The 13,522-nt window shown below is 38.4% G+C and overlaps 1 protein-coding gene across 28 annotated transcripts in view; it reads left to right on the top strand.

The window, feature by feature from the left end:
* The window catches only part of LOC5579800 (serine/threonine-protein kinase MARK2), a 356,247-nt gene that overhangs the window by 285,799 nt on the left and 56,926 nt on the right, over positions 1 to 13,522 (top strand). For 17 of the 28 annotated variants that reach the window (XM_021848980.1, XM_021848978.1, XM_021848981.1 and 14 more), the window contains 5 exons: positions 4,434 to 4,614; positions 5,103 to 5,319; positions 5,404 to 5,531; positions 12,195 to 12,372; positions 13,359 to 13,511. In XM_021848980.1, coding sequence (XP_021704672.1) covers positions 4,434 to 4,614; positions 5,103 to 5,319; positions 5,404 to 5,531; positions 12,195 to 12,372; positions 13,359 to 13,511 — 857 coding nt within the window. The remainder of the gene's footprint in view (positions 1 to 4,433; positions 4,615 to 5,102; positions 5,320 to 5,403; positions 5,532 to 12,194; positions 12,373 to 13,358; positions 13,512 to 13,522) is intronic. The other 11 variants (XM_021848972.1, XM_021848986.1, XM_021848977.1 and 8 more) reach the window with 3 other exon arrangements.

Raw genomic sequence — 13,522 nt, forward strand, 5'->3', positions numbered from 1 at the left:
TGGTCTCTCGGTAGTGCAAAGAGTACCCAAGTTTGACAAATCGCAGTACACTTTTCACGGCATTCTACATTACCTTATGAGCCAAAACATGTCGGGCAACTGCAAGGGACATGGAGGTCTTTAATGTGTCTTTGGTTAGATTCTTGAAGTGTTCCGACGTGATTGTGTGTATAAAAAAACAAGGGATATACACCGGGAAAGTTAGAAAAGCGAAAGTGAATATAACTGTAATTTTGTATGATACGATTCGTGGCATTTTTCAACAGCCTACTTGATTGCAAGACAAAATTTGCCGGGACCACTAGTATTCAATTATATTTCATAGAATCATCTGTTGAATGCACTTCAATAAAATTTCCCCCTTTTTGCCCTAAAATTCGATTTCAAACATTTGAGATTATTTACAATTGATTGTGGCTAAAAATTATTATAAAAAAAATCAAATGGACTTTTAGAAAAAAATGGACCGTTTAATCTAATTTTTCCCTAAAACAGGTTTTTTCTTCTATTAGTATTTTTATTGTAAAATTGCGATATATGTATTACGAAGTTTTTTTTTTTATTTTTTAGTGGTGAAATACGCTGGAGAACATTTGGTTTTGTAACTTTTCTGAAACACCCTTTTTCGATAAATAGATTGCGGATATTTACATTACTTTTTTCGACATAGAATCAACTAAGAAATATGGACTACATTTTACCTAGTTTCTAAGCCGAGAATACAAAAGTTGTGTTGCCGGTTGGAATATGTTTCATTGTATTCCCCAGTTTATTCTTCGTCAGAAAAAAAATATTATATTTGGTCTGCAACAATCTTTTGCAACTATGCAAAAATGTGAGGCAATAGTGGTCATTAGGCAAATCAAAGCAAACTGGCTTTTTTTCCAGTGACATACACTTTATGAAATACAACAATTCATTGCATTACCTGATCTTACTGTTCTCGATGAGAATGCTTCTTGTTGGCCCAAGCAATCAAATTTGTATTTTTTTTGGATCGTAAGAGTGATTTTATCCTCGTTTTGAACACGTCTCGCTTTGCTGAGCAGTGCTCCTTGATGGTCTAAGGAACCGGTCTAAGGAAAATTCTGGTTTTCGCGTTGCCAGAGTGATTCCATTTTGAGCATGTTGACGACGAATTTGAAAGTGGCTTGTGCCTGCTTTGTCAAAGATGGAGGATCAATTTGGTGAGCTCGTTCCATGGAAATATTTTGAATGTATTATATTTTTATCGTAACAACGCACAATGGTCCGAATGGACAATGTAGCAGCAGCAGGGGAAAAGAGTTTTCGCTGTTCTCGTCGATTTCAGACGTATGATGTCTTCAGAGAAGTTATTCGTTATTGAGTTTTGCATCTTCTAAGAAAACAGTTGAAACTTCTCTATACAGTTGTATATTACAAAGTTGTACAACTAGTTAAAACCTACAACTTTCTTGTGAGTTACAGAATTTCGACTTTTTTAAGCGAATTTTCTCAATTTGCAAAAATGACGTTCTCACAGTTTTTGCAGCAGAAGTTGCCTAATGTATGGCCTTTCAAAAGCCGCTAAAAATATATCGAATCAACTCCATGAGTTATGGGCATCCAGAGTTTTCATAGTTTTTCACATAAATTTGCTTAAAATTTCAAAATTGCAAAAATTACAAACTTGCAATGTTTATCACTACTTGCTCTACAATTCTTCTGAAGACCGCATTCACGTAAAATTGAAAACAATAAAGTTAGATAAAAAAATGATTTTTTGAGTCAAGTCTAGGTTGAAACTTTCAGAATCAATGTACTTAGCTCAAGTAAAGAGTTACACTCCCGTGCATAAGTTTGGGTTCACCCCCTAAAAAACATGCAAAAGTGTTCAGTCCATATCTCTGTGATTACACGTCCAATTGAAACTCTCTAAGCAGCATTCGAAAGGCAAAGAGTTATTCTTGCTTCGTATGTATTTTTCCAAAAATATTCTTTGAACTTTATATACTGAATTTTTGCTTAAAGTTGTGACATTTTTCAAAAAACTCACTGAAAAATCATATCTAATTTTCTCAGCATTGGTTGGACCAAACTTTTAAATCAAAGTGTCATTAGAATCGTAATCTTATATTCTTTGAAGAGACCCCACGAAATTTTGGCGGAAAAATCTGGAAAGTATTCAAAATTAATGAAATAGTCAGTCAAGGATTCTACTCCATTACCCCGAATGCCATTGCCCCGAATCCCATCACCCCGAATTTCATTACCCCGAATGTACCATTATCCCGAATTCCATCACCCCGAATGCTCTTTCCCCGAAATCACAATTATCTTGACATGATGATATTGAAGACATTTGCCTATGATTTTGGAATTCGGGGAAATGTCATTCGGGGTGATGGGTCGTTCGGGGTTTTGGAATTTGTGGTAATGGCGTTCGGGTTAATGGCATTCGGGGTAATGGGATTCGGGGTAACGGGGTAGAATCCAGTCAAGTCATCTTGCAAAAGTTTGGGTTCACCCCTCAGTATGGTGAATCGTGCAAAAGTTTGGGTTCACCTGAACTTACTTAAATCTGTGAAATCTCAAACCAATCATGTACGCGCCATTATTTGCGCTAAAAAAAGCTTTAAACTATTGAAATCGGCAGAGATATTGACAAAAATGGGCTCAGGTGAACCCAAACTTTTGCACGATTTGCATCATACTGAGGGGTGAACCCAAACTTTTGCACGATGACTTGACTGACTATTTCATTGATTTTGAATACTTTCCAGATTTTTTCGCCAAAATTTCGTGGGGTCTCTTCAATATACTCTTTGATTACGATTACGATTTTAATGACACTTTGATTTAAAAGTTTGGTCGACCCAATGCTGAGGAAATGAGATATGATTTTTCAGTGTGTTTTTTTGGAAAATGTAACAACTTTAAGTAAAAATTAAGTATGAAAAATTCGAAAAATGTTTTTGGAAAAATACATACGAAGCAATAATAACTCTTTGCCTTTCGAATGCGGCTTAGAGAGTTTCAATTGGACGTGTAATCACAGAGATATGGACTGAACACTTTTGTATGTTTTTGAGGAGGTGAACCCAAACTTTTGTACGGGAGTGTATATCAAAAGTGTCTTCGACAAAGTTGTTTAGCTACAAATTTCCCCAAACAAAAAACTTTGATTCAAAATTTAAACCTAAATTATGACCAACCTATTCAACTTTTTTCTTTGAAAATGCAAAACTCAACTACGAATAACTTCTCTGAAGACATCAAACCTCGCATAACTTCTGATCTCGCCCTAAAAGCCATTGGTAACCATGTGTGTAGCTCGTTGTTTCTGAGCATTTGAATGGATTTTCATGTTATTTAACAACGCTATGGGGTAGAAAGGATCAATATCTACCTGCCCGTGGTGTTGGTTTGGATGCTTATTCTTTCATTTGCTCAGAAACAACGAGGTACGCACGTGGTTACCAATGGCTTTTAGGGCGTTATCTCAGAGTATGCGAGAAACGTATTATCATACGTCATCATCGACGAGAACAATATTTTTTACAGCTAAAATGTCGATTGGAACCATTGTGCAACGGTAGACATGTTATCTTTATTGTTGAATCATTCGTCACTATAAGTGCCGGCATAAACTCTTGCTCAACATGGAACAAAACAGACTCTTTCTTGATGACTGATAAAAAATACTCCAGAGTATTCTCCAGTTGACTTTATGTTAGGAAAAAAATAATTTGGTAAGTCTAGTGGTAACTATTTTTTGTTTTTAAAATCCGTCCATAAACATAATTTAACCCTTTTAAAAGTGATTTTTTTATACTGCAAATCGAAAAAGTTGCAATGGATAAATCCAATACTTTATTTAGGTATCTCATAAAAAATATGAAGGTTGATTTTTTACATCTCGCTTCGAAGGTTTAATTTGAAGAAAGTGAGTAAAAATGAACTTTTATCAGGTCCCATTTGGTTTGAGATTGTTACATATTGGACCCAACCTAATGGAATATTTCATCTAAATTTGTGCAAATACCAAGCTAGTCGATTACACGTGCTCTGGCCACTTGATAGGGAATCACCCATACCAAACTCTATTTTGCTGCCATGCTATCCGCTGGAAAATTTATCGCAATCATCCATTTACACCTAACGGTATCATATTTCAAGGGGGACAGCTTTGCAGCTGCGCCTTCTCTGAAATGAAAGATGATAAAACGTGGCGACCTTTGACATCATCAAATGATTTGTAGCGTAAACAATTCAATTTCCCACGCGGCCGAAATGCCTAGGCGTTTCAATCGTTCAACAGCTTATTGAGTTCAGTTTTAGTCGCTTACAAATGGGCTTAATTTTGTTGGTTCAATTTTGTGTTCCTGCACCGGGATAAGCTGATCCAATCAAACTGAAAACTAATCCAATTTCTTTTCTCTCCATTTCCTTAACTCTGCGGAAAAAAACAGCCGGAGTCCGACGGCTCCCGGTCCGGATCGTCTCTGTCGCTACGTAATATCGCCGGCAATGAGGGTGCCGCCGCTGGCAACTCCCAAGTGCAAAGTCCCACTCACCGAGGCGTGCATCGAAGTATATCGGCATCGAGCACGAAGCCGAGCAGACGGGCCTCAAGTGGCGGTGAAACCTTACGTAAGTACATCCAGCAGAGTACGAAGCTTCCGATGCTACCGATTCCCACCCCAACATTTCCCCCGCGCGTTTGGATTACTTAGCTTTTTCAGTATTACACAAACGGGATGACGTAGCGGTAGAAGAGTACATTACACACTGTGGCTAACACTGAACCCTCTATTTACTAATCCCTAAATAAGATCGGCAACTAGCGAATCATTTAAGAATCTTTGCTGACAAATATACAAATGGGAAGTTTGAGATTGGTACCGTGGTCTGTGTGTCTCAACAGCGCCTCGTGCCGGTCGTCCAAAACTTCCCAGCTGTGTTGTATCAACGCTTTACGAGTTTTTATTCTATCTGCTCCTTGCTAACCGTTTCCCCATGCCCCCCATCCCTACCCCCATTGCCGAAGATGTGCAAAAGTGTCAAATTTGACCCCCGGTTACTAACCCCTTCTCCCAACCGCTGCTCCGGGCTTGATAGTATTATCGGGAAAAATTTAGAGATCTTCCAACGCTTCATTACAGGTGTCGGACCGACGACGGTAGTGGCTCCAGCAGCTGCCGGGGGTGGCGGTGGAAGCAATGCTACCGGGGCCAACTCGGCAGCGGCCGGTGCTTCGGCGGCCAGTGGAACCGGTGCCGCAGCGGTGAATAACACCACCGTCAGTAACAATCACAGCTCGGGGGCCAGCAGTGGCACCTCGGAACGGACATCAGTGTAAGTGTGTGGGCGATGGGTGTTCCGCGGGGTGACTTGTTGAAGTTTGATGACTTATATCTTTCTTTCCATTGGTTTCTACAGTAGCAGTAATTTCAAGCGACAGAACACCATAGACTCAGCCACCATTAAGGAGAACACGGCCAGATTAGCCGCACAAAATCAGAGGCCGGCGTCGAGCATAACCAAACCGATCACATCGGCGGATAACTGTAAGTATCTGCTCCAATTACTGTTTAGCTTATTTTTCAGTGGACTCAGCAATGTAATTGAAGGCTTTTTTTCGCATAATGTTAAGAACAATAATTTTACTATAATTTGAACACGAAAAATATCAAGCATAAGATACTGGGGACGCCTCATTTATTAGAAAGAGCATCCAAGACAGAGAATAATGAACAAATTATTGTTATTTGACCTTTTTTGAATGGTTATTAAGTTTCCGACCCTACTTGACATTACTTGACTTTCTTCTTGACTTGTAATTTTCTTAGCTTTCCAGAGCATAAAATAGTTTTCCATACAAATGCAAAAAATATCAAGTGGTAAACTGCCGTTAATCGCAAGTCATCTATAAAAAGTAGGCATTGAGAAAATGGCCTCTTTAAAAGAAGCCTGTGAGTTGTGTGTTGCTACTCTAAACAGGTCCTTGGAAATCCTTGGTAGTGGAGCTTTGAAAATATATTTGGCAAAATATTCCGCTAGTGTTTGCAAGATGTTGAGTCGAACCAGTACCAGATTTTTGGCAGACTCCAGGATGGTAGGGGCTCAGATAGCCTTAGCGGTAAACGCGCAGCTATTCAGCATGACCATGCTGAGGGTCGTGGGTTCGAATCCCACTGGTCGAGGATCTTTTCGGGTTGGAAATTTTCTCGATTCCCAGGGCATAGAGTATCTTCGTACCTGCCACACGATATACACATGCAAAAATGGTCAATCGGCAAAGAAAGCTCTCAGTTAATAACTGTGGAAGTGCTCATAAGATCTGAGAAGCAGGCTTTGTCCCAGTTGGGACGTAACGCCAGAAAGAAGAAGAAGAAGGATGCTAGAAAGAATCGGAACGATAATGGTCCAGTTAGTTGAACGTTCTTTGGAAAATCACCGGAAAGTTATTAAATGGTTGTTTAGTAATATTTTTAGTAGAATATGAAAGATCCTTGGTTTATTCAATTACATTTCTTAGCAATGTTATGAAAATTAAAGCTGAAAAGTTTGTTGACAAGTGTTTTAATATGTTTACTTCGGACAGCCGATTAAAAGGAAGACGTTGATTGAAAAGTTTCAATATAAGAGAGCGCTTGGATATCTCGTAGAATGTCTATGTAAAGCTAGTTCAAAACATAAAAAATAAGGTATAGGTGTATCCACATGAAAAAAGTTTCTAAATTCTTTATTGAAGGATTCCGTTTGATTTCTCTTGAAGAGTTATCTGACGTCATATCCGATTTTCTTAAAAACAAATAACGAACGGTGGATATTCTATGGAGCAGAAATGCAATTGCTGTCCCATGATATAAGAACTAACATTGGAAATGTTGCAGTTATAATGTTGTCGAATCATTTCAACAAACATAACTGAACAGAAGAAAATTCAAGTAACAAGAAAAAAATTTGTTTATTTATGTTATTATTCATTGGGACGCCTTAACATATGTGAAAGGTAATAGAAATCGTGAATGTAACTGTTAGTTTTTGGATGTATTGTTCAAAACGATAAACTTTTCACTTGCCCCACCAAATGAAATGAAAAGTAAGGAGACTTTTTTCAAAAACTTTTTCTGTCTTATTTTTTTCTTCAATTTTACATAAAAATCATTTTCAATATACTGCTTATATTTGGTGGGAGTCAAGCTAAAAAAATATGCATGACCTCATTTGTTTTAATTCAAGGTCTGTAGAATTTGAAGAATCCCAACTATGCGAAATCCATTTCCCACTTGCCCCACGGTACCTTACTAGTTTTACATGTATTTCTCTCGTCTAACACAAATATACTCGCATACTACTGCAATTGTTTGTATTCGCATCTTTTAAGTGCAGTAGTTCCCTCAATGTTATTTTTTTTTATCTATTTCGTTTATTTGAGAGGCTCAAGTGCGTTTAACGCTTTACGGAGCCGAAATTCATTTTTTGTATTTTTATTACATACAATTAATTGGCTTTTTCAGTTCAACATTAATATGGGATGGAGCCAGGGTACTCGTGGCAACTCGAGGTTAGTGGTCACAATTTTTTAAGGAAGGACATGGTAGGGATTAGGATCAGGGTTCTAAGCAGCTCATCCGGGAGGTATAACCCTCAATGTTATAAAATTGTATGTTTATGACAGTGATAGTGATGTAGAATTTCTTGGACAATCTTTGACTGTCCTGCTGTTTGTCCGAAAACCTTCACCGGCATTAAATGTCGCAAACACTCAGTTTTACCATGAAAACCTTGTTGAGAATAGGGTCGCGGGGTCATGTGGCATAGAACCATTTGGCATAAAGAAAATGTGACATAACGGTCATTTGGCATAACATTTTCTCATCAAGAACAGCCATCTGGTCATTATACCAAACGGTGTTATGCCAAGTGACCGATGAGGCGATGCAGTTCTGCTCTGGCCCAAAAAGCCTTTCCTTCCACTCTATCTACTGGAAATTTATATGAAGGACAGCAGTAGAACAGCGAAAGCATTGATTCAGGGCAGCGATTATCCTTATTACTGTAGAAAGGCTTCAAAAGGTTCTACCACTTTCCGCTACAGAAGGCATTCTGGGAAAACTTCCATGTCAAGTATTGAGTTTTTGTTGAATAACGATTTAGAAAATCACTGTAATTTGTATTATTTTTATATTGTATACAGAAATCATAAAAGAAATTTGTTCCCTTCAATTTTGTGGTAATCAACTGCTGGGACTGTTATGCGAGTACTTTTAATATAGGAAGCTAACTCAAACTCAAAAGTGATAAAAACTCAGATGGGATTGTCATGCTAGTATGGGCAAAACACCACTTTTAGAATTTGAGGGGATAGGAAGCTAGAAGGTTTTTGCGACAAAAACCTACTTATAAAAAGAACGGCTTTGATTTTTTTTGTATTTTTCCACTCTATACAATTTGTACGGGAGCCAGAAAAAAGAAACCAATCTGACATCAACTGAAATTTTTTAGACAACTTCCAAGACTTAAAAATTTCCAGTTTTTCGACGCTCGAAAATATTTTGAAACTTTTTAGAGCTCCAGCTTTTAAAGAACTCTAGTATGCATGGCTTGAACTTTCAGATACAAGAACTTATCATGGAAATGCATATGTTCTCCAAGTTTTATTCATTTTATTCATTACTTAACATTCAAACACAATTAAACATTCTACAAGTCTACCCTTTTTTTTCTCTGTTCGGATGCGCCACTGCGACCAGTATTTAGATCTATTGTGGCATTACCCGTATCCTTAGTGTATAGTGCATGTCGCATTACTCCATTTCCATTGATAGGTAATCAAGCATCGATTTCTGTACAGTTCTTGTTTTGATTCCTCAGATATTGGTACAAATCGACTATGATGAGAAGGTCCCGCTATTTACACCCTTCATAGAAATTTACATCTCAGCGAAGGCGCGCCCCTTAGCAAACATAATCGATTAAATTTCTGAGAAACCAAATCGGTACTACTCTGCCCATAAACGCATAATTGTCCCATGTGAATAGGAAATCCAGCAAACATGGGACTGGCATGCATTTATGGGCAGTACTGATATTTGACCATGCAACGGAACTCTAGTCCCATCCTTGTTTCGCTTTTAGTTTAGTCCCAGAAAAATACTAGAAAAAAGGGGCTTTATGCTAGCAGCAAAACCGAATTAAGCTAGAAAATTTGTTTAGTAATCAGAATTCACGTGAGTCTTTGAATTACCAGTACTTACAGTCCTTGTTGAGTTGATACTCATGATTGTTATCCTGGCTTCAAGTGTAGTCTGGGGACTGACCAACTCCGAGTCTTTAACCATCTGCTAGGTAAAATAGATTAATTTTCAGAAACTGTTGCCAGTAATAAGGACTTTGTACCGCGAATGCTTGAATTACCAGAACATATTACCCTAGCCCGACATACAAGATGAGACTAGGGTTCAAATTGGTAGATCTTACCCCGTAACGCACCACGAAAAGGTGATCTACCCGCGTTACGGGGTAATCTACCCTTAATATGAACATGAATCGAAGCCAAATCTTTCAAGAGCACAAATCTGAAGAATCGATCACCCGTTTGAGCTGAAAACTTACCTCCAGCAAGTTATCAGCTTAAACGGATATTTGATTCTCCAGATGTATGCTCTTGAAAATTTGAGGCTTGGCTTCAACTGATCTTCTAATTTAAAAAAAAAAACTATTTTACTAGATATTTGAGAAAAAAAATCATGTGCGAAACAAACAACTCGTGGATACTCACCAATGTGAAAAACTCTCGTATGAAGGCAATTTTTGCTTCATGCTGCAATAATGAAAACAAATTTTCCTTCTTTTACCAAGTAATTTTTATCAAGTGGTTAGAGTCCGCGGCTACAAAGCAAAGCAATGCTGAAGGTGTCTGGGTGCGATTCCCGGTCGGTCCAGGATCTTTTCGTAATGGAAATTTCCTTGACTTCCCTGGGCATAGAGTATCATCGTACCTGCCACACGATATACGAATGCGAAAAAGGCAATTCAGACAAAGAAAGCTCTCAGTTAATAACTGTGGAAGTGCTCCTAGAAAACTACGCTGAGTAGCCGGCTCTGTCCTAGTGAGGACGTTAATGCCAAGAAGAAGCTTGATCCGCAGCAAAATGTTCTATGAGCGTTCCCTTATGACTGCGAATTTTACCAATTTTCAAACATGTGTATTATAACAAACTCAAAGATACTGTATGTTCTGGGATGTAGAGAAAATTATTATTCTGAAAGATTTTCCACCAGACCTGTTACATGGTTTATTAAGTTATGCCCTCTATTGTAACAACAATTTTTGACATCCATAGCTTGGCATATCTCAGAATGAACACCACGCTTGTTGAGTATTGTCGTGTGGAGTGACATTGGCTCAAGATTTTTGCAGCAAACTATAACCAGAATAATTAAAACAATGTGGCTAGTTTCAAGAATACTGGACAGTCTAGGATTAGTTTTTGACTCCCGTACAAACTATGAGATGCATCGAAAAGGGCGATCAAAGTCACCTCCTAGGCCCAATGTCACCCATCACGGTGGTACCTACCAAACATTTTAGCTATGGGTTTGTTAAAAGCTTAAAAAAAAACGATTTTCAATTAAAAAAGTTTGTATATTTTCAAAGGTGTAATATATTTTTTGATTCTGCTCACTCATTAAGCCAAACGAATATTATGCCAAACAACTTTGCCAACGACCTTATGCCAAACGGGGTACAATCGAATAGGTCGCACTCTAGGTTTCAGAACTATCAATAAATTGATGACTTTTACGAGGAAGCAGATATCTAGAACGTACTGGTATGTGATCAAGTGTTCCTAAAACTCAACTCGTCCTTCTTTGGGGAGTTTTTAACCCCCCTCGCCCCATGATAAGATTATTTGTATGAAAATAAAAAAATGAATAGTGTAAGAAGTCTAACAAAATAATACAACCAAAATACAATACTATAAAACATATTACTGCATCCAAATGTTACTATTTCCGCTCAAAGTATACAGATTTCATGACGAACATACTAAACAAAGCATTGTTTCAAATTTTGTCCATATTGTCCATGTCTACAACAGCAATAAAGTATATTAAAATCGTTTTTTAAGATATTTTTCGAGTTTTTGCCTGAGTGGTAACTGGAACACACCAAAATACCTACTGATCCAATAGCCGCTCGCAAGGTCTTGTGGATTTAATATAAATAACTATTTGAACAAATTAAAATAATGTCAGACGGCTTCATACGAAAGTTGTTGATGTTGGTAGAAGATATTAGTGCGAAAAAGATTGTACTTTTACACGAAAAATCCGTTTTTACACTAGTGAGCGGTAATAGGGGCATGAGCGGCTACTGGTGCACTGATGATACCTCACTTTCTTCCACAAGATACTTCACGTCATTCTTACACGTATCGGCTTGAAGTTTGCATAGGATGCGTTGAACATAGCGTCTTAACTTCTCAATGTAGTTTATTTGATATTACAATTACGATAAAAGGTCCAGATAGCCGTAGCGGTAAACGTGCAGCTATTCAGCATGACCATGCTGAGGGTTGTGGGTTCGAATCCCGCTGGTCGAGGATCTTTTCGTAAAGGAAATTTTCTGGATTCCCAGGGCATAGAGTATCTTCGTACCTGCCACACGATATGGGGCGATCCATTAATTACGTAAGGGTTTATGGGGGGAGGGGGGGTCTGAGATTTCTTACTTGCCATACAATTTATTTTTCATTTTCATACAAAAAATCTTACCATGGGGGGAGGGGGGTTGAAAAACCCCGAAAATTGTCTTACGTAATTAATGGACAGCCCCTATACACATGCAAAAATGGTCAATCGGCAAACATAGCTCTCAGTTAATAACTGTGGAAGTGCTCATAAGAACACTAATCTGAGAAGCAGGCTTGTGTCCCAGTTGGGACGTAACGTCAGCAAGAAGAAGAATTACGATAAAATCCTTTGGAAAATTTGTAATGAACATTAAGAAGTTTTGATATACTTGGTTAAGATGTACCCGTAGAATGAATTTGAATATTCGTTCTAAAACCAAGACAATTAAGGCTTATATTATTCCTTCCTATTTCAATTCTTGTTGAGTCTGCGAGCAAACACATTTACTAAACCGATGATTGAAGTCTCAATATATTGTATATTCTACAACAGCTCTAACCTTCCCCTTCTCTCTTTTAATACAGCATCGATCTCCAGCCCGGCGAAACCGCGTACCACCAGTACGGCCACGGGCAAGTTCGACCCCAGCAATGGCAACCGGACGGTTGGCCCCAGCGCCGGCGGCATGATGCCGAGAAGGTCCACGACGTTGTACGAGAAGACGTCCTCAACGGAAAAGACAAACGCCACCACGGATTCCACGTACGTATTGCTTCTGCACTCTGGTGCCAAATTATTTTGCCATTGTTTTCTATCGATAATTTAGCTCTAGTTCATAGAATAGCGCACTTTTGCTCATATCAACCAGTCACAACATTACTCTAGCGATACCGATAACCAGTTACTAGTCATTGCCCTCATTTTCGCTATATAGGGACACTTCTCTTTTTTTAATTCAGAAGTTTGACAAGTTCGGGTCTCATAAGTTGGTTTTATGAATTCACAAAATAGTTTTGCGTTTTGTGTGATTTCTTTAGCTTTTCACTGTAGTTTGGATTTATCTTTGGAAATAGGATAGTTTTCAATTCGAATTAATTGAGGTTATGATTCGTAACATTATGGTCTGCTGATCGAGTGACAACCACAATCAGAGTGCCAACTTTTCAATCAGAATGTGTGTAATTTCTTTCATTAAATTCTTGTTACCAATATTGCGCTGTACAAAGAGTAGCTCTCCCATATTCGTGACTTATCAATTGTTGTTATCCACCCCATTGTTAAAGAAATTCAGACTAATGTATCGTAAAAATTACTTTTTATCTAATAATAATTTCGTTTGTCTTAACATTTGTCCTAAATGCCTAATGTAGCCCATTTTGAGTTGCCATTAGAGAAGAATTATTTGTTAACCATCAACGAACTACGATGTATACTAATGACGTCAACATTTTCTCCAACCGATTTCTCTTTTTTCTCTCCCCTTTTTTATCTCTTTTTCTCTTGAATCGAAATGTAAAATCTAACCCCCAAAAACCATCTCACCCGCGTAAAACCATCACCCCGTTCCGATTCGAACCGCCCCTCGAATGTCGACGTCACTCTGATACACGAACTTTGCCACGCTCAACAAAACCAAAATTCGACAAATCGTGCATGAAACAACAAAATTCTACAATCGACAACCACAACCAAACCAACAACACACTAACACCATTTAAAACCGAAACACTACATCACCAACACCACAGCTTCATTGGTCCTATTCCGGAATTCACCCGCGGCAGCTCGGCCGGAGCGGGCAGTGGCAAAGGTCACGTGAAGAGTGCGTCCGTCTCGAGCCCGGGACCGTCGGCCGACAGTAGTGCCAACAGCGCCGCCACAACCGATCCCCTCCGTCAAAGGTATATTGCTT

Source organism: Aedes aegypti, chromosome 3 (assembly GCF_002204515.2).
Source record: "Aedes aegypti strain LVP_AGWG chromosome 3, AaegL5.0 Primary Assembly, whole genome shotgun sequence".
In the NCBI taxonomy this organism is placed as follows: domain Eukaryota; kingdom Metazoa; phylum Arthropoda; class Insecta; order Diptera; family Culicidae; genus Aedes; species Aedes aegypti.